Source organism: Eptesicus fuscus, chromosome 12 (assembly GCF_027574615.1).
Source record: "Eptesicus fuscus isolate TK198812 chromosome 12, DD_ASM_mEF_20220401, whole genome shotgun sequence".
NCBI lineage: Eukaryota > Metazoa > Chordata > Mammalia > Chiroptera > Vespertilionidae > Eptesicus > Eptesicus fuscus.
The window spans coordinates 60633717-60651973 of record NC_072484.1 but is presented as its reverse complement, the minus strand read 5'-3'; the positions used below and the strand labels follow the sequence as shown (position 1 = coordinate 60651973).

Below are 18257 nucleotides of genomic sequence, written 5' to 3'. Positions count from 1 at the left end.
AAGAAGGGAGGTGAGATGAAGCTCACCAATGGGGAGGAGGGCCATGATCACCCAGTGCTTTAGTCACTTATGTGTTTCTTAACACAGGGGAGTGAATAAGATTTCAATGTGACACAAAAAAGCAAAGCCTGGGGGTGGTATAACAACTGATTGGATCAGAGATTTTTGTCTTGATGTCTCTGGCAGTGATCCAAGAATAGAGAGATCAGCTCTGCAACACGGTGAAAAAAATCTATCTATCTATCTATCTATCTATCTATCTATCTATCTATCTATCTATCATCTATGCATAGACGTAGATGTACACACACAGAATATCACTCCCACAACAATCCTATGACGCAGACCTTAACCCCCTTTTCTAAAGGACTTGGACGTCTTAAGAGACGCATCAGAAGGGGTAGCCATAGTGTGTCCTCATGTCCAAGCAGCACAAGGGCACAAGGAAATGTCTCTTTTTTAATGGTTATGACTTGTGTTTAGTAACCATCAGAGCCAACTTGATTGAATGAGAGACTTAGATGATAAAGGGCCTGAACAGAAGTAACAGGGGCCTCTTTTCAAATGTCTTGAGATTTTAAGACTTTCTGCCCAAATTCATCTCACCTGAACAGCAGAACAACTCCTTTACTGATCTGCTCTTGTATTTGCTTTCCTGCAAATGTCTGAACACAAGAGAGTCTCTCAGAACCAGTGAAACTTTTACTTTTTCACCATTAGCCTCTCATAAATCAGAGGAATATATTTGAAAGAGGATTCTTTGATTTTCATTCTCCACTTAATCACAATTTTAAAATCCTGTACTAATTTTTTATGCCGTCACTCTCTGACAGCACCTACCAGTGTCAGGGTGCAGAAGAAACATGTTTTCCACAATGACTACGGGCTGAAGGATAATCACAAACGTCCCGTAAATTAAGGGAGATCCCACCAGCGATCCTTCAACATGCGATGTTGGAATGGCGTCTGATGTCAATCAACATCCCAGGGAGCTCTTCCTTGAATAATTATGTAGGTGAGCTTTTGACAATGATGATGCAGGAATGTTTCTAAGGACAGATAACTCTGATTCTTACTCACCTTCACTAAAAAATTTCTTTCCTGAATAGGGTGTTCTGGCACTTACAGTGGTGAACAGCCTTTGTCCCTAAGGCTAGAAACGTCCAACAGTACTTCTGAGGGTCCTTGTGGGGAAAGTGTTTAGAGGTCTAATTATTTAACAAATGCTTACAGGGATGTCATTCTGACAAACAGTCTTCCAAGAGCAATGCCAGCACAGCTCAAGCACTGATTAAATTGTTTTGACATAATTGTCAGTTCACAAGAATCATGACAGCCACTACTCTGACAATTTTGGAGGGAAAGCTATTGGAAAGAGTCACATGGGAAAAGCATCAGAAAAGCAATTATGAAGAATCATTTATTTAGTTTATGGGAACACTGATGTCACATATTGGTATTAAAAAAAAGCATTAAAGTTATCTGACCAATGCAGTAACCATGGCTAGAACTAAAAAACATAAATGAAAATTTTCAGTTAGGGCAAAATAGATCAAATCCCATGTTCTGCAATCTACCCGATGCTCTTTAAAATGGTGAAGGGGTCAATAATATTAATGAGATCTGTGCCAAGCTATAAACAAAAAGTTGGACAAGGAAATTGGACATCAAGACCCTAAACAAAGCATAAACCACTAAAGACTCCATGAAAGATTTACTCCCCACCAATAAAGCACGGAGCAGCATAACAATGAGTCATGCCAGCCAGCTCCATCCGCCAGTGCCACCCGATGACCGAGCGTAGTGACAAGGTTTCGAGCACACTGGGAGCGGGTCAGCTGCCACCCGCTGTCGAAGTGCTGAGGACTAAACGGGAAACATTACAGGACTGCCTGCTGACAGAATTCACATTCAGAGGAATTTCGAAAGGGCAGAGGAGAATGGGCAAACAGGCTTCTCAGCAAAGTGCTTTTCCATCAGTTTTAAACTGTTCACCCAGCTCCATTTTCTCCTTTCTGTCCATCAGACTTACAGTACAAGTGGCATTGTTTCTGAATACAGGGAGCCTTGAATAGCAAGTACTACTTATCAAAGACCCATTTATATATTAACTATTACCACTGTACCTACTGATACCCTCCAACCACCCACACTGGAGAAGATGTTCCCACTGGGACAATCTTGTTTAAAAATTAGAGCTTTTAGACAAAGATCCGAAGGCTCATCAGTGGAAAGCACAGAAGAAGAAAAAGGAGCTGCAATGGGTGATCCGTGAGCCTAGCTGAAGTTCAGGCTTCGGAGCAGTGGCGAGACAGAGGGAGATGACTGATGAGCCCAGGGAAGCATGAAAGAAGAGGTAAATAAGCACTGGAACACAGAATTCCATTTTTTAAAACAATTACAACTCCGAGAGGAAAATCAAACTATCAAGGGACTCACACCAATGATCAAGACTAGAGAGATCTGCGTAGCAAAGGGAAAGTAAATAGGAATGTTCATTCCATTTTACATGTACATCCTATGTGGAAACGCAAAGAGCAAAACTAGAGGGCAAAGACAGAGGTAAGCAGTCTGCTTACTGGGTTAGAGACATGCAATAACAGGCTACTGCAGAAAGCGTCTCCAATAATGGGAGGATGGTGGCCGAGTGTGACAACTGTCATCAGTCTCAACAGCAAAGGGTAGTAGAGGTCCATGTTGCAAGGAAAGCATGGCCACCATTGTTATAAGCCTGCAACCGCTGGAACTATGTGACAACCAGGTTTAAAACATGGTTTCTCCATAGCAAACACCAGGAAAATCTACAGATAAATGATTGTAATAAAGATCACTGAAAAAATGGTTCTGGACAAAGGAGCAACATATAAAAGGCAACAGCGAATGTGTGTGTATATGTACTCTATATTCTTGCAATAAAAAGAAAATGTAACTTTAAAATATACTATCACCATATCCAAAAAGTACACATAACTAAAATGTGCAAGGTTTTATGGAGAACATTTTGAAACTTTATTGAAAAATATAAAAGAAGAAGCAAATAAATGGAAGCAGAAACTATGAACGAATAAGAAGATCCAATGTTACCCAGAAGTAATTCTCCCAAGTTTTATAAATGGATCCTATGAAATTCCAAACAAAATTACACAGTTTTTCATGAAGCTGACTGTCTAGAATGTCCACACTTCCCATGTGCAAGGATTTTTAAAAATTATGGCAGCACAAGGCCTAAGGACAGCCAACACATTTCTAAAAAAGAGCACGGTAGGCCTACTGAAGAGGCCCATCCAAGTCCATCAGAGACATTAACACCCTCATAAAAAATAAAGAAGAGGCAAAGCACATGAACAATTCAGAAAAGAAAAATTTCCCATGGCTGGTAAACATATGAAGACGTGTCTAGTTTCAAATGGAACAATGATGAGATAATTTTTTTCGCCTATGAAACTGGCAAAGACTAAAAAATAATTAATGCTGATTTTGGTGCCAGTGTTAAGCATGCTCATCAAGAGCGCTGATGGTGAATATGAATTGGTACCTTTCCAGAAAGCAAGTTGTCAATATGCATAAAGAACCTTAAACAGTTGATACATTTTGAACCATTTATTCCCCCTCTTGAAATCCATCCATAGAAAATAATGAAGGTAAACCCAAAGAATTATTCGTAGCAGTGTTCACGGCAAAGACATAAGAAACACCTGTGATATAATATTAAATGGGAAAACAAGATATAAAACTATCTATATTAAGATTCCAATGCATTAAAATGTTGGATGGAAATTTACTAAAAACTGACATCAGGTTTATGGGTGATTTTTTATCGTCTTTTTCTTCCTAGTTTGCTTAAAATTTTCAAATTTCTTTCTATTGTTTTTAAAGGAAAACAACAATAAATCAGGACTTGCAAACCTTAAAAAACATATTTTGTTACTCTCTATCCTTACGACTGTTTCTCATTATTAACCCTTTGCACTCGCTTGCTATTTTCTCGATTCCTTTATTCTAATGCTAACCATGTCGAGTCACACTCGACATCCGAGTGCAAAAGGTTAAAATAGAGAAAAAGCCTGGCTGGTGTGGCTCAGTGATTAAGCATTGACCTATGAACCAGGAGGTCTCAGTTCCATTCCTGGTCAGGGCATGCCTGGGTTGCGTGTGGGCTCAATCCCCAGTGTGGGGTGAGCAGGAGGCAACCAATCAATGATTCTCTCTTATCATTGATGTTTCCATCTCTCTCTCTCTCTCTCTCTCTCTCTCTCTCTCTCTCTCTCTCTCTCTCTCTTCTCCTCTCTGAAATCAATAAAAATAAATATTTAAAAAGATAGAGAAAAAAATAAAGGCAAGCTCTCTCTTTAGGCAGATAAATTATGTTAATTGAATTTATAGCATATTCTCTTCATAAGTACACTTAGTAATCAGCCAAGTAAAATATTTTGGCCATAAAATTGGCAAGGAACTCAAATGCATAATTACCTAAAGCACATAAATACAATACATATAAAAACATATGCTGTGTTTTTATAATTAACACTGAATGCATTATAATTATTCAGTATCTCTTGTATAGTTTCCCTGAAGTAAACAGATAAAAAGGTTTTCCATGAGTCCCTAATGGGCAACAATAGAATATAAAGGGAATGAAGAAGTTGTTTTTTTTTTAATTTATAAGATATTGAATAATATGGATGAATTCCATCATGGATATAAAACTATTTTTATTTCAGAAGATGCAATAGAATAGAAAAAGTTAGCATATTATCTTTCTTTTCAGTGATATGACAGGTCCAAGAGAATATGGGTTCTGATTGAATATTATTTTGGTCTGAATAATACATGTGACAATTTATGCAATATAAAATATGAAATAAATTAGTTTGAAACATTTAGTGCATATATTCCTTATTATTCATGATCCTTAAAAACTGGGATAGTGGGGATTAGAAATATACTGCAACTATGATTATAAACACATTTCAGATACTTGAGGGCTTGATACAAATATGTATTAATATCATCACCATATCCTCTCAACTCAAGAGTTCCCAGTGTTTGGAGATGGGGTGGGGGTTAGAAATGAGAAAGGTAAAGGAAATGGGGGAAGAGAGAAGAGAAAAATATAAAAAAAGGCATCGTCAGGATAGAAACCACCTCATTGAGAAATGCTGAATAAACTCAAAACTGCAAGAGGAAAGGCCAGAGAACAGCCTGCAGATCCTAGGTGATGGCATTCTACCCGGCAATGACCGCCACCCACTGGAAAACCTCCCATCCATGGAAATGTGTCAACCAAACAGGAAGTCTGGCCCCGCTGAGGTGGCAGCCCCACTGAGGCAGCGGCACCACTGCTATCAGAGACACTCAGTGAGCACTTGGCCTTCACGGCTGACAGTGATTTGCTCCAGGGTCCAGTGTTAGGGTCTCAGCAGAGATTCTTCAGCGACATGACAGGTCTGAGACATGAGATACAAGTCTTCTGATTAATCTATTGTCCTTTCTACTACACAACACTATTGTTTGGAAAAAATAACTGGCTTTTCACTAGCTATTTTTTTGTATCATTATTAAAAGTATTATCTAGGTTCTGCCTGGAGATTAGGAATCCAGTTAACGCGATTCAATTCACAGAGAATATGCTGTTATCACATATAACAGAGATCCAGGTAGCATAACAGTCACCATCATGTTGCATGATCTCACTGAATAAAGAGTCAACATCTTCCAGAGAGGATCTTTTTAGAAAACCCTGGCTTTCACACACAACTCAAATTTACACATTCAGTTTTCTCCCTCCCTTCTCTCTTCCTCCCTGTACTGGGCTGATTGGCAGTAATAATCCAGGGAGGTGGCATATAGAATCCATGCTCTCAAGACCTGTAGCTTGATTTTAGCTCCTGGTGGGTTTTGATGAACCAGGCTGGAGGATATCCACAGAATGATTTTCCTGCAACTGTCGACAATGAAAAACCCGAGCAGGAGAGGAGCAATGCTGGAGTGACCTCGCTTTCAGAGCTGGGACTGAGCGATGTTAATGGGCAGCATCTGCTGCTGCGGAGATTTTAAAACACCAGAGTTGGCACTGTCAACGGGGCCCCCAGGGCTGGATGGGTCTTCTGCCAAAGGACAGAACACTTCAAAGCAAACAAAACCACACAGAGGAAAAATAACACTCTTGCAATAGAACCACAAGTCAAATAAAAAAACCACAAGGTTAATTTCCATAGGTTTATATCCCTGTGGTGTTGCTTGTGGATATAAACATGTATCGGAGAGAACATGAACTTTAGAGTCAATAAATTATGGAATAAATTCTATCACACCATAGCAGGATGGCTGGGCAAGTTACCCAAATTTGGAGTAATTTCCTCATCTGTAAAATGGGTATAATAATGTAATAGCCTTGAGGTTAGAAATACATCTGTGTGTGTGTGTGTGTGTGTGTGTGTGTGTGTGTGTGTATCTTTGTATAGTGCTAACACATTAGATGTTAGACAAAGATAGGTACCACCAACATCATCAAAATTCTAGAAGACAAGCAAGAGCATGAAAAGTCTACTCCTCAACACCTTGTTTCCACTAAAATACGTCCATGATAAGACAAATTACCTTTATGAGCTTAGAAACTGTGTATGAAGATATACTCCAATTTCTCTCTTGGAATAGTCATGTTATGAAATGCACTGGAGTTTCACCTAGATGATTTATTATTACTTTTATTAGTGGTTACATAAGAAATTTAAAACGAACATGGACTACAAATATTTATCCTAAAATGTTTAAACATTTGGTTGGCATTCAATGGGTAAAATAATCAGAGAACCATGTCCATGCTTGCTATTTTTATTTTTATGTTTTTTAAAATATATTTTTATTGATTTCAGAGAGGAAGGGAGAAGGAGAGAAAGAAACATCAATGATGAAAGAGAATCATTGATTGGCTGCCTCCTGCACACCCCACAGTGGGGAGCAAAGCCAGCAACCTGGGCATGTACCCCAACAGAGAATAGAACTGTGAACCTCCTGGTTCATAGGCTGACGCTCAACCACTGAGTCATGACAGCCAGGCAGGTATGCTATTTTCAAATGATCAGTATTGCTAAGGTTCAAGTTGGTCAGCACAGTTTTATTTCCTGGTTAAATGCCACTAACTAATTTGATCCTATGTGATGACTTGTATCATCTGAGCATATGTTTTTAATAGTTTTATCTATTTTTAATTTCATTTCTATTTCTAGGAGTGTATGTGTTCAAACACACAGAAATCAATTCAGCAAATATAAAGTAACTTAACAGTGTTTGTCAAATATCTATTGAATCAATTAATAAATCAATATATATCTTACTGTATATGTTAATATATTGCAAATTGTAATATAAATACATTGCCCATTGCATTATCAATGAATATAATGTTCACTGCATTATCAATTGATGTGCTGCCTGCTATGTTATTCAAACACAGAGTCATAAGACTGTGAAGGGAAGGGTCGGGAGGTCAGGGGAAGCGTCAGGAGGAGGTGATGTATGAGTTGGATCTGAAAGGACTTTGCGAGTGCAGAAGGAGCCAGAAGTCACCCTAGGCAGAGCCACAACCCGAAGCACAGCTCTGAGACAAGAAGGTGTTAGGAGTGTGAGAGATGGCAAGTCACTGAGAAGAGCCAGACCATAAGGTGCCTGGTGGAAAGTAGCCGTGATTAAAATGAAAGCCCGGGATACAGGCCGAGGTCACATTGTGGAGGGCTGAGCATGCTATGCACCGGAGTCTTTATTCCTGGAAAGGACTCACGGCAGCTACTTGAGCCTTAGTCAAACGTGATAAAACATCTATGTTTTACGAAGAAAATTGGTAGCAGAGTGGAGGACAGATTTGAAGAGGGAAACTGAATGTCGAGAAGCAAGTTAGGGGACTCTTACCATGGTGCAGGCCAGAGATGAGGGCCAGGGACTGAGAACTGAGAGGAAGGGATGGAACTAAAAACTGTGGGGAGAGAAAGCAGTCAGGACTTGTGACCTGCTGATGGAGGTGAGGGAGCGGGAGGGGGCACTGACAACTGTGCCGGAACTCACTAGACCAAGTCAGTGGGAGGTGACACCATCCAAGTGGTACCACATATTCCTGAGGTCAGCAGGTGCTAGGACATCAGTGCATTTACAGTCCCTTCTGGGCCGGGTCCTGTGACCAATGGCATCTGACACTGAAAGCATGTTAACAAGTGGGAAAAGCGCTTAAGTCCCCAGGGCGGGAAAACATTCTAATACCCAGCTTCAAAATAAAAGCCAGGCAGCTGACTAGAAGTGCCTCAGACAAACTGGGAAATGTCTACCATCATGAATTATCATCAGAGGGAGGATGGACAGTCATAGGAAATAACAATTTTTAATCACATTTTCTGACGTTTGAGCTTACACATGATATTATCAGAGGCACAGGCAAGAGGAAACTGTATTTAAAACAATCAACTAACACCTAAGAGGTCCTGAAAACTACCATGACAAAGTGGAGCAGGCAACAAATAAAACAAGACACTTTCATAATTGTAGTTTCGAAAATAAATAAACCAGGTATTCATGGTATAATCCACCCTCTCCATCGCACTATTTAAAAACACGCAGAAACGCTTATCTACAAGAAAGTGAGCCTAAACACATACACTTGACTTGCCCCAAAGAGCTTGAAGCAACCTCAAAATTCAGATAGACGTTTTTGTCATTTTGTTATGGGCCTGGCTCTGCATCACCATCATAATTATAGGAAAAAAACACATCAAAACTCACTTGGCTGCCGCAGCCACTGGAGGCGCAGCTGTGTGATTCTTAATGCGCTTACAGTGCCTGCCAACGCTCCCCACTCCCGTCCTTAGCTTTCAATGGTTTTGTTTGTGTTGTTTCCTGTGGGACAGAAAATAACCTGCACTGATTGTGGCAATTGATTGACTCAGCTGGGGCCTGAGAATATGAAATAGGAACTGAAAAGCACATCTGAAGAGTGTGTGGGCTGGAGGTGAGTGAAGCGGGTGCCGCCACCCCGGGCTGCGCGGACGCACGGAACCAGCTGTGTCAGGCCATGGTTCTATCAGCTGAGTAACACACAGTACCTATTATTCCACCTGCCCTGTGTCTGTTTTCAAAACTCAACAAAGGGGCCGATGTGCTCCGCTCTTAACATTTTTCCCAAAGGTACATGCCACTCTCCCTCTGCCAATAACCTCCCCCGGGGAGAGACAAGGCACCTGGCTCCTCTCCTCTGGTTCTGCTGTCAGCCCATCTGAGATGGGGCCCTGTCTTCCCAGCCAAGGGCCTGCCCCGTCTAAGGGCATCTGAACGGGCAATCATAACCGCAACCTCCACAGAGAGGGGTGGCTTTCAGGATTTTTTGACTGCTTCTTTGGCTTGCCTAGGAGGCAAGTAAATATAAAACAGATTTTGGAGGACAAGTGAGATGTTTTAACGATAAGTCCTTGTTAACCTGTCACAACTTTGTCAAATACATACTAGTCCTTCCCTTACCCGTGGTTTCACTTTCCAGTTTGTTACCTGTGGTTAACCATGGTCCAAAAATATTACAGGGAAAATGACAGAAATAAACAATTCATAAGTTTTAAATGGAATGTCATTCTATGCAGTGTGATGAAATCAAGCCCATTCCCACTTCATCCTGCCTGGGACAGTGTCTCCACTGTATATGCTTACTGCTCATTGGTCACTTAGTGGCCCTTAGTTATCATACTGACTATGTGCTATCTGAGTGCTTGTGTTTAAGTTACCCTAATTTTACTTAATAATGGCCCCAGAGCCATTCATATAATTTCTATTATAGTTTATAATTGTTCTATTTTATTATTAGCTACTATCATTAATGTCTTAATGTGCCTAACTTATACATTAAATTGTATCATAGGTATGGATGTAGTGCCATTTGTGTTTTTCAGGTTGCCCTAACTAGGAGCAGTTTTAATTAAATTGCTGTCTTTCCTTTCTCTTAATTTTACAATAAGAGGAAAATGTACTCTTTCAGAATCACATGACTGTTTTCATACTGAAGGTTAATCTCCTTCCGCTTGGATCCCCAGAGATGGAGAATGAGTTAAAAACAAAACAAAACCGAGGACCAAAGGCCTTTTGGGGACTAGAGATGGGGAAAAACTCACTCTCCAGCCCTGCAGGGCCACCAGGAAGGGAGGGGGGACCCCTCCTGTCTCACTACTATGGCATGTGGGGCGCTGCGGCTGGAATGCTGCAGGAGCAGAGAGCAGTGGTGGGCACAGGTTGCCATGTCTAGGACTGCCTTGTGGGTGCAGGGTGTAGCTGCTGCATCCTGGCCAATCACCCTCTTTGACTCCAGGTCTTACAGGCCCAGAAGTCTGTAGGTGCAGGACAGCTCAGTCCTCACTGCTTCCCTTCAGTGCAGCTACCTCCGTTTTTCATTTTTTGAAAACCCACAGATTTTCCCAAGGGGTTAGCACACACCACTCTTACTTGTTGGGAAAAAGAACCCGCTCCTCTTTCACAGCAAAGCAGATAAACTTGCCCTTTCCCCTCCGTCTTTCTCCAGAGATCCCCATCCACCCTCCACAGACAATATGCCATTTTCTGTTCAATTCAACCTGTTTACTTTTCTATTGTGATTCATGTCTGAGTTTCTTTTGAATCAAATTATTGCATTTCCCTAGTGAGACATGCCATACGACGATCTTGTTAGAACAAAATCAAATACAAAATTTGCACCGAGCATCGCGCCGTCTCATCCCCACCACATGTTTTTCCCTTTTGTTTGGACACACTTCTGTCGTCTACTTGAGCAGTAATAAATCCTTCCCGTGTTTAGGCCAATTTCAGACATTTCTGTCTTGGAAAAGATAAAGACAAATTGGTTGAATCACTGTCAGCAGAGAAAAAGTCACTGTTTCAAAACTATTTACAATCTAGATGGCTGGTTTTCCCAATGTACATGGATTGAAGAAAACCAGGAAGACCAACTGGATGATTACTCTGAGTCACAGTAGCAACTGGGGACTCTCTTGACATTTATCCCCACGTATGCTCCAGTACTGAAGTAATTCATTGCTTCAACAAGTGTCCAAGCCAAGCATGCCATAGCATTTCTAAACAGGGGCAGAGTGATGTAGTTCTTATGCTTTCTCCATGATACATTTTCCTCTCCCTTTTTTTTCTTGGGTGTTGATTATTATCTTTCGATCAATATTTGTGTGCCTTGCACAGATAATGTTTAACAATTAAGCTGTTTGTACTAAATAGACCTTCGTTCAAGTACAGGAATGAAACTCATGTTATCTGTATCTTTCTTCTTTTCCCATGCTTCCAGAATGATGTCCAAGTCCAAGCTCTACAGTATGACACACAGGTCCTTCATGATTGGAACCCTGACTACCGGCACCCACCAGTCCCTCCTAGGATTCAGGCCAGTTTCCCAGTGCACCCTGTTCTACGTTGTGTCTACCTGAGATCTGCCCTCTTTCACCTTCTCCTGGCCAACTCCCACTCATCCTTTAAGGAAAAGGTCATCCTAACTCAGTGCTGCGCCCAAGACTGGCTCAGATGTCCCCAGTGTCCTTAAAAGCACCACTGCAAGTCTCTCTTGTGAGGTTTAACCCACTGCATTCGCTATGTGGCTGCTTTCTCCTGAAGAGTGAGCTTCTGGAGGGCAGGGCACCCAGCACCCAGCAGTGTCAGATTCACAGCACCTGTTCAGTGTTCTATTGTAAATTAAGTGCAATTTATTAAACTTTCTCCTAAACCCTGTCTTGCCACAAACACCAGTAGAACCTTTCTTTCTGAAAAGAGTATTCCGTGGCCTCCAGTTATACCATTCCTTAGGACTTTCCTAACAGATATGAAAATACTATTTTAGCAATTAAAGGTGATAGCATAGATTTAAAAATACTTATTTTCTCAGTTCTCAAACTTTATTCACATAATCGAACCTACCTACTTATGTAAGTTACTTTTTAATGGGAGCTTTTGATGATATATGATAAATAGTAGGGAAATTACCTAGCCCTATAGCTAAAGCGAAAATGTACTGAGCCCTTTCCATAAAGTGACTGGCTCACTGTATCCTCAGAGTGCTGAACACAAGAGATGACAGATATATTGAACCACAGTGTGTCACAGTTTCTCTATAAAGGATACTGTGTGAACTTCTGCTTTTGAATCTTATACAGGGTAGGGCAAAAGTAGGTTTACAGTTGTAAATATGCAAAACAGTTTATTCTTGTGTTCTTTTTTTAAAAAATATATATTTTATTGATTTTTTTACAGAGAGGAAGAGAGAGGGACAGAGAGTTAGAAACATCGATGAGAGAAAAACATCGATCAGCTGCCTCTTGCACACCCCCTACTGGGGATGTGCCCACAACCAAGGTACATGCCCTTGACCAGAATCGAACCTGGGACCCTTGAGTCCGCAGGCCGACGCTCTATCTACTGAGCCAAACCGGTTTCGGCTATTCTTGTGTTCTTATTTATTAATGTACTGTTTTCCAGATGAACATTTGTAAATCTACTTTTGTCCCACCCTGTATTAGTATTCTCCTCTTTTACTAGCTAAGACTTCAATTGAATGTCAGATACTGTTCTAGCATTCATGCTACATTAAGTGGATTAATCCTCATACAACCTTATGAGGTTGATACCATAGTTACTTCATTTTACAGATGAGGAAACTGAGGCCCAGAGAGGTTAGACAACTTGCTCAAGGTAACACAGCTAGTAGTAGGCAGCAGAGTTGAGTTGCCATACAGGCAGTCTGGAGCCAGAGCCCATGCCCACACCATGGCCTCTCAGTATTTGCCCTGAGGGAATCACACTATGCCAGGCCGCACAACACTCCTGACTCCTGGGACATGTTAAAGGGAAGATGCACACTTCACAGCACCATTCACAGAGGTACCTTTGGTTGGAGTTCTAAAGCCAAAGAAACGTAAAAAGTAATAGCCTGAGGGCTTCTAGATTCATCCTAGGATAAATATTCCCTAAGATTAGAGAATGTAGAGCACAGTAAATACAGCCTGGACAGCTCCTTTAATTCCCATCAGCCTGGCTGTGCCTCTAGAAAAGACCTGGTCATGTGATTCAGTGACACATGCAGGCAAGGATGGCAAAGGCTTGAGGTGAGACACAGCTTAGCAGGCATCCCTGACTCCCTGCAGCCACTGCACAGGTTTCCCCACCCACCAGCATCCCTCCTTCGTCCCATTTACTCTGTCCCACCAGGGTCTTCCCGCCAACATCAGCACCCTGTCCTCCCTTGACCCCCAGGAGGGGCATTTAATCATCTGAAAATCACTCAGTGCTAGGATTATTCTTAACAGAAGGTTCCATTTCATATTTCTCCCAATAGCACCTTCTTATTTGTTCCTGCTTTCCTCTCTAGCATATGTTCTTTTCATTTTTTCCTTCTTTCTTTTTCTTGGTTTTAAAATGGTTTTGGTGTTTAAGTATTGACTTCTGTCCGCAGCTTTATGGAGATATGATTGATATATAACATTATGTAAATTTAAGATCTATAATGTGATGATTTGGTACACTTGTCCATATTACTTTTAAGCAGTCCTTTCTGATCTACTGACTAGCTAGAATGAGAAGAAGAGTATTTAAAATGTAATTAATTAATAAAGCATTTTATTTCAAAGTACAACTACTCAGTGAATCATGAATTATAATATGCTTAAAATGAGTATCATTGTTTGTACTTACAAGCCATATTTCTGCAGGATATCTAAACAGAAAATACATTTTTGCACACTTTCAAATATGTATCACCTACAGTGTGTTATAGGAAGTGCCAAAGTAGGTATTTTTAAATAGTCCATGAAAAATTATCAGGTTACTTTATGAATTATTATTTGAGCCTATAACTAATCTCTTTGACATTAATATCTTTAATAAACATTTGAGTAATATTTGCATTCAGAATATTGGATAGAACTCAGACATCACTTCTATTCATTAGGCTTATATTTTCTCAATAACCTAATTTTGTCTTTCATAAGATATTAATGCTTTTGGAAGTCTTACTCTTAATCCCATTAATTCCTAAGCTAGCTTTTAAAAGTGCATGAGGAAATATGCAAAGGCAGTCAATTTCACTGAATTATAAATCGCTAAAGGTAAAACTAAAATAACCATTAAATAAGAATTTCAGTGTTGCTAAAATGCAGTACTTCTTCTGAAAATATTTCCTGGACTTAAACCCTTGGGGCTTGGTTTGAGTTCATTTCCTTGGCTTTGTTGTCCCTGAACATAGGTCCACTGGCAACATACAAGGATGCACATGTCAGCAGACAAAGTGTGTCTATTTGTCTGCGTTGGACCGAAGACCTGGACTTAAAGAAGATCAGCCATTGCAGTGGTATGGCTCTCACTGCTGTAAGGAGCCTGGCCAGCAAGCTCGGAAATGGAGCTAAACCTAGGACAACACGGCACCTGGAACATAACATGAAGTATCAAGTGCTCCCTAAGAGGAGACGAAGCAGTTTGAAACTTGTAGGATATGTAAATGGTAGGAACTGATTTAAAAATACTCTCATTCCAGACAAAATGTTCTCCAACTGTGGGCTAGTCAGATCGATATGGCACCAGAAACACATTCTAAGGTAAAAAAAAACACCTAACTATATAATCCTATTTTTTTTTTCTATTTTAGAGAGTGGAAGGGAGAGGGAGAGACAGGAAGAGAGAGAAACATCGATGTGAGAGATACATTGACTGGTTGCCTCCGCATGCCCTAACCAGGGCCAGGGATCAAGCCTGCAACAGAGGTACAAGCCCTTGATGAAAATCAAACCTGGAACCCTTCAGTCTGCGGGCTGATGATCTGTCCACTGAGCCAAACCGGCTAGGGCTAACCCTATTTTCACTATAAGCACGCTACAGTGACTGTGACCTAATTTTAACAAGGTAAAAAGAGAAACCTACTCCCCCGACTCGGACACTCAAGTAGCAAGGGCTTCTTTGAATCACACTTCTCCAAATCAATTAATTCTTTTCAGTTCTTGAATGACTTTCCAAAAGAACTGGTCAATGACAGAGGCTGTGAAAGAGATGAGCCCCGCATTTTACACAGGATCAGAGAATACTGCTGCTCCTGGGAATGCCCTGAACGCTGTCACACTAGATCCTGGGCCAGCGACGTGCTCCTGGGCTGGCTGGACAATCACAGCTGTCACGAGGATGACACTAGCCAGTCCCTCTAATCTCCACCACATGACATGGCTTCGGTTGTCTATAATTGTTTTAAGTGGGTAGTTTCTTCCTGAGATAACTATACAAAATTATCAGGATCTAACATCATATTTAATTATAGGAAAAGCCAACGAAGTGATCAAGAATGGGGACGAGAGCCTGGTGGGCCTCTGTTTTCACTGCATTTATGCAGAATAAGGGAAAAGGGGAAGTGGCCCTCCTTTTTCCATTTAATGCACGCTCGCTTCCTAGTAATGCATCTCCCTGCCAGATGGAAATGGAGCCATGGCTGGAATACCTGGTCTCTTTCTGGCAGCCCTCATGGGGCCCACTGGCTGGCTGAGTGAGCTGGGAGCACAGTGCCTGGCACGATGCCCAGGAAGGCTGAGAGGGGCCCTGGTGCTGAGCTCATGCTCACCTCGTATTCCTCCTTGAAGCCGTAGCCCTCGGCACACTTCATCTGCGTGATGTGTTGGAGCAGGTCTGCTACCCGGATGGCGGGGTGCAGCTGCCCCGTCTGGTAGGGCACTTCGGCCGCCTCGCGCTTCTTGTACGTGTGCGACTGCACCAAGCTGCTGGTGTCACTGGCCATCGTGTGGGTTTCGTCTAGGAGAAGAAGGTAAGGAGAAAGTGAGGGTGAACCAGCAGGCTATGTCAAAGTCACTGAAAATGCTAAGAAGTGGTGCTGGCATCCCCTCAACCTATAGCTGCAATAATCCCTACAATGGCTCAGCAAAAAAGAAAAGTTAAATGTTTAGAAATTCAAATGGGATTGGCAACACTGATAGGAATGAGGCAGAAATCTTGCTTTTTACAAAGCAGTCCAAACGATCTATTTCTTTCACAAAGCTGGTTGGTAAGAACCCTTTAGCCTCTGGGTGCTAAGTTTATAGAAGTTTCAGTCTGAAACTTCATCAAGGCTTGGTATTAAACCAGTCTTGGATTTCTTCTGAAGATTTGTTACCTAATTTGTATGATGAAGAAAATGAACTCTGTACAAATGTTCTGTGAGCAAAATAAAAGTGCACAAAATGGTGTGGCTTATAAAGCTAGCAATGAGAATGGACTTGATACATGAAATCAAAGAAAAGCGGAAAAGGAAAGGGAAGTGATGAGTCACTTTGCATGCTCCAGGATCAGAAAGCTTGACAAAATACTGTGGACCAGCACATCACACATGGAATGTTCTACAGGAGCTAACATGCAGGCCGACACGCAGCAGAGCCAGCTGGCTTCGTCAGGGTCTACAGATGAGAAACACCCCCCATTCCCTCCACACCTTCTCCATGGGGCGAATGGGGGAACTTACCATTTATTGGCACTTTTAAGAAGGTACATATCAGGAGAAAAGAGGAGAAAAAGGAAACAGGGCATAAGCAATAATACTGTGTGAATAATTACAGGTAGTTTTTATTTTGTGCTTTAATTTGACAGTTAAGTTTTCTATGCAGAGGTGGTCAGAGGGCAAAGCCTCAAGTCTCCCCTCTCGTAAGGATGGAGGTGTTTATGTACTCTATTCAAAAAGGAGTTAAAGAAGTATCACAACTGCTTCTCATCCCCCAAGAACCAAGTAATGACTAAGGCTTCTTATTTGAATTTCTTAAACAGGTCAACCAAATTGTACTACAAAATTAATGTGAAAATTTGGTCAAATAAGCCTAAAGAGGCTGTGTTTTGATGGAAGACTACTAGTAAATTAGATGAATGAACTGCAGAAATTGTAGCTATTAAAAAATGTCTTATGTAGGAAAGTGCTATTAGATTAAAAGTTTCATATTCTACAGGTTAACTCATAATAATGCTGAATCCCTTTAGCTGTTTTATAATTAAGGATGTGTCTCATCAAAATATAATGCAAAGTCACTTAAAATGAGGATAGTAAATAAGAATCTATTTCAGGTATAAATAAATTTGTTCTTTTTTTTTTTTTTAAATTACCAGATTGTTTATCAACAGGGAATTCAGTTATGGGGTTTGATTTTTAAACTAAGTTCAGGTCCAAAGGAAATTTAGCTCAAGGGCGCCTGATTAGCTGGGCCTGGTTTTGAAACCTCACTTGTATCTGCATTGCAAAGCACCTGGGGATGCATGGTATGAAAGGTGGTACACAAGTGTGTAGCTATGTCGCTGTTGCTGAAATGGCACCTGGATCACTACAAGGTGGCTAAAGACACAAAGACAAAATAAAAAGGGTGGTAAGCTGATTTTATGATTTTTTTTTTCATTTGGAATTACTTTGAAATTTAGAAATTCCTATGTTCTCATTTTATTAGAACTGTCACAAATCAACCGGGAGATTTTCATGTCAGGTTTGCTTGCTGGCGACTGCCAAGCTCATAAAGTGGGATACAGGATTGCTACGGAAGTACTGAATCCGTTGAGCTTTAGCTACCCCAGTAGAAAGTTTCTTCTTTGTACTAAAATAAATGGAACATTAATTAGTTCCCCGCCTGTGCCTCTCTCGTTCTCTCACTTTTGCACCTTTTGGGATGAACATAATTAAATGCCCTCCATTGTGGACTGACCTTCTAAACTTCCCCTAAATTAATCATCTGGGCCTCTTAAGTGGATAAGCTGGTGACCGAGCAGCGCTGTGATCCAGGGCTGGGCATTCTTGGAAGTTTTAACCACGTGGTTAAAACCACTGTTACCATTGTATGCATCATCTCCCACGGCACTGTGACATCTCGGCCTCATTACCAGTGTGGATGTGTCCTAAAGCATTTAAACACTACTGAGACCATCTAAGAAAAGAGTACTTTTATCTAGCATTTAGATCTCAAAGAGGAAATAGAATGTTCCTCGTGCAATAGCTGTTATGAAATTGGGTCACCTAAACTAGTAGAAATTCTTGATTCTGCCCACATTAGTGAGTAATCAGTGTCCACAACCTCTTAAAAAAGAATTATTACTGATAAAAAATACAATTTGACATTAATTTCCTATGTTTTTTAAAATTTACCCACTGACACATTTTTAAATTTAAAAGTATGCTTAAGAGGAAATCAGAAATAAAATTTCTCACTAACAGTTCTGATGGTTTTCTAAGAACAGAGAAT

The 18257-nt window shown here is 40.8% G+C and overlaps 1 protein-coding gene across 1 annotated transcript in view; it reads right to left on the bottom strand.

Annotated features, from left to right (window-relative positions):
- PTPRM (protein tyrosine phosphatase receptor type M) overlaps positions 1 to 18257 on the bottom strand; it is a 650464-nt gene that overhangs the window by 106928 nt on the left and 525279 nt on the right. Inside the window, exon 17 of the mRNA XM_008159881.3 lies at positions 15617 to 15804. Coding sequence (XP_008158103.2) covers positions 15617 to 15804 — 188 coding nt within the window. The remainder of the gene's footprint in view (positions 1 to 15616; positions 15805 to 18257) is intronic.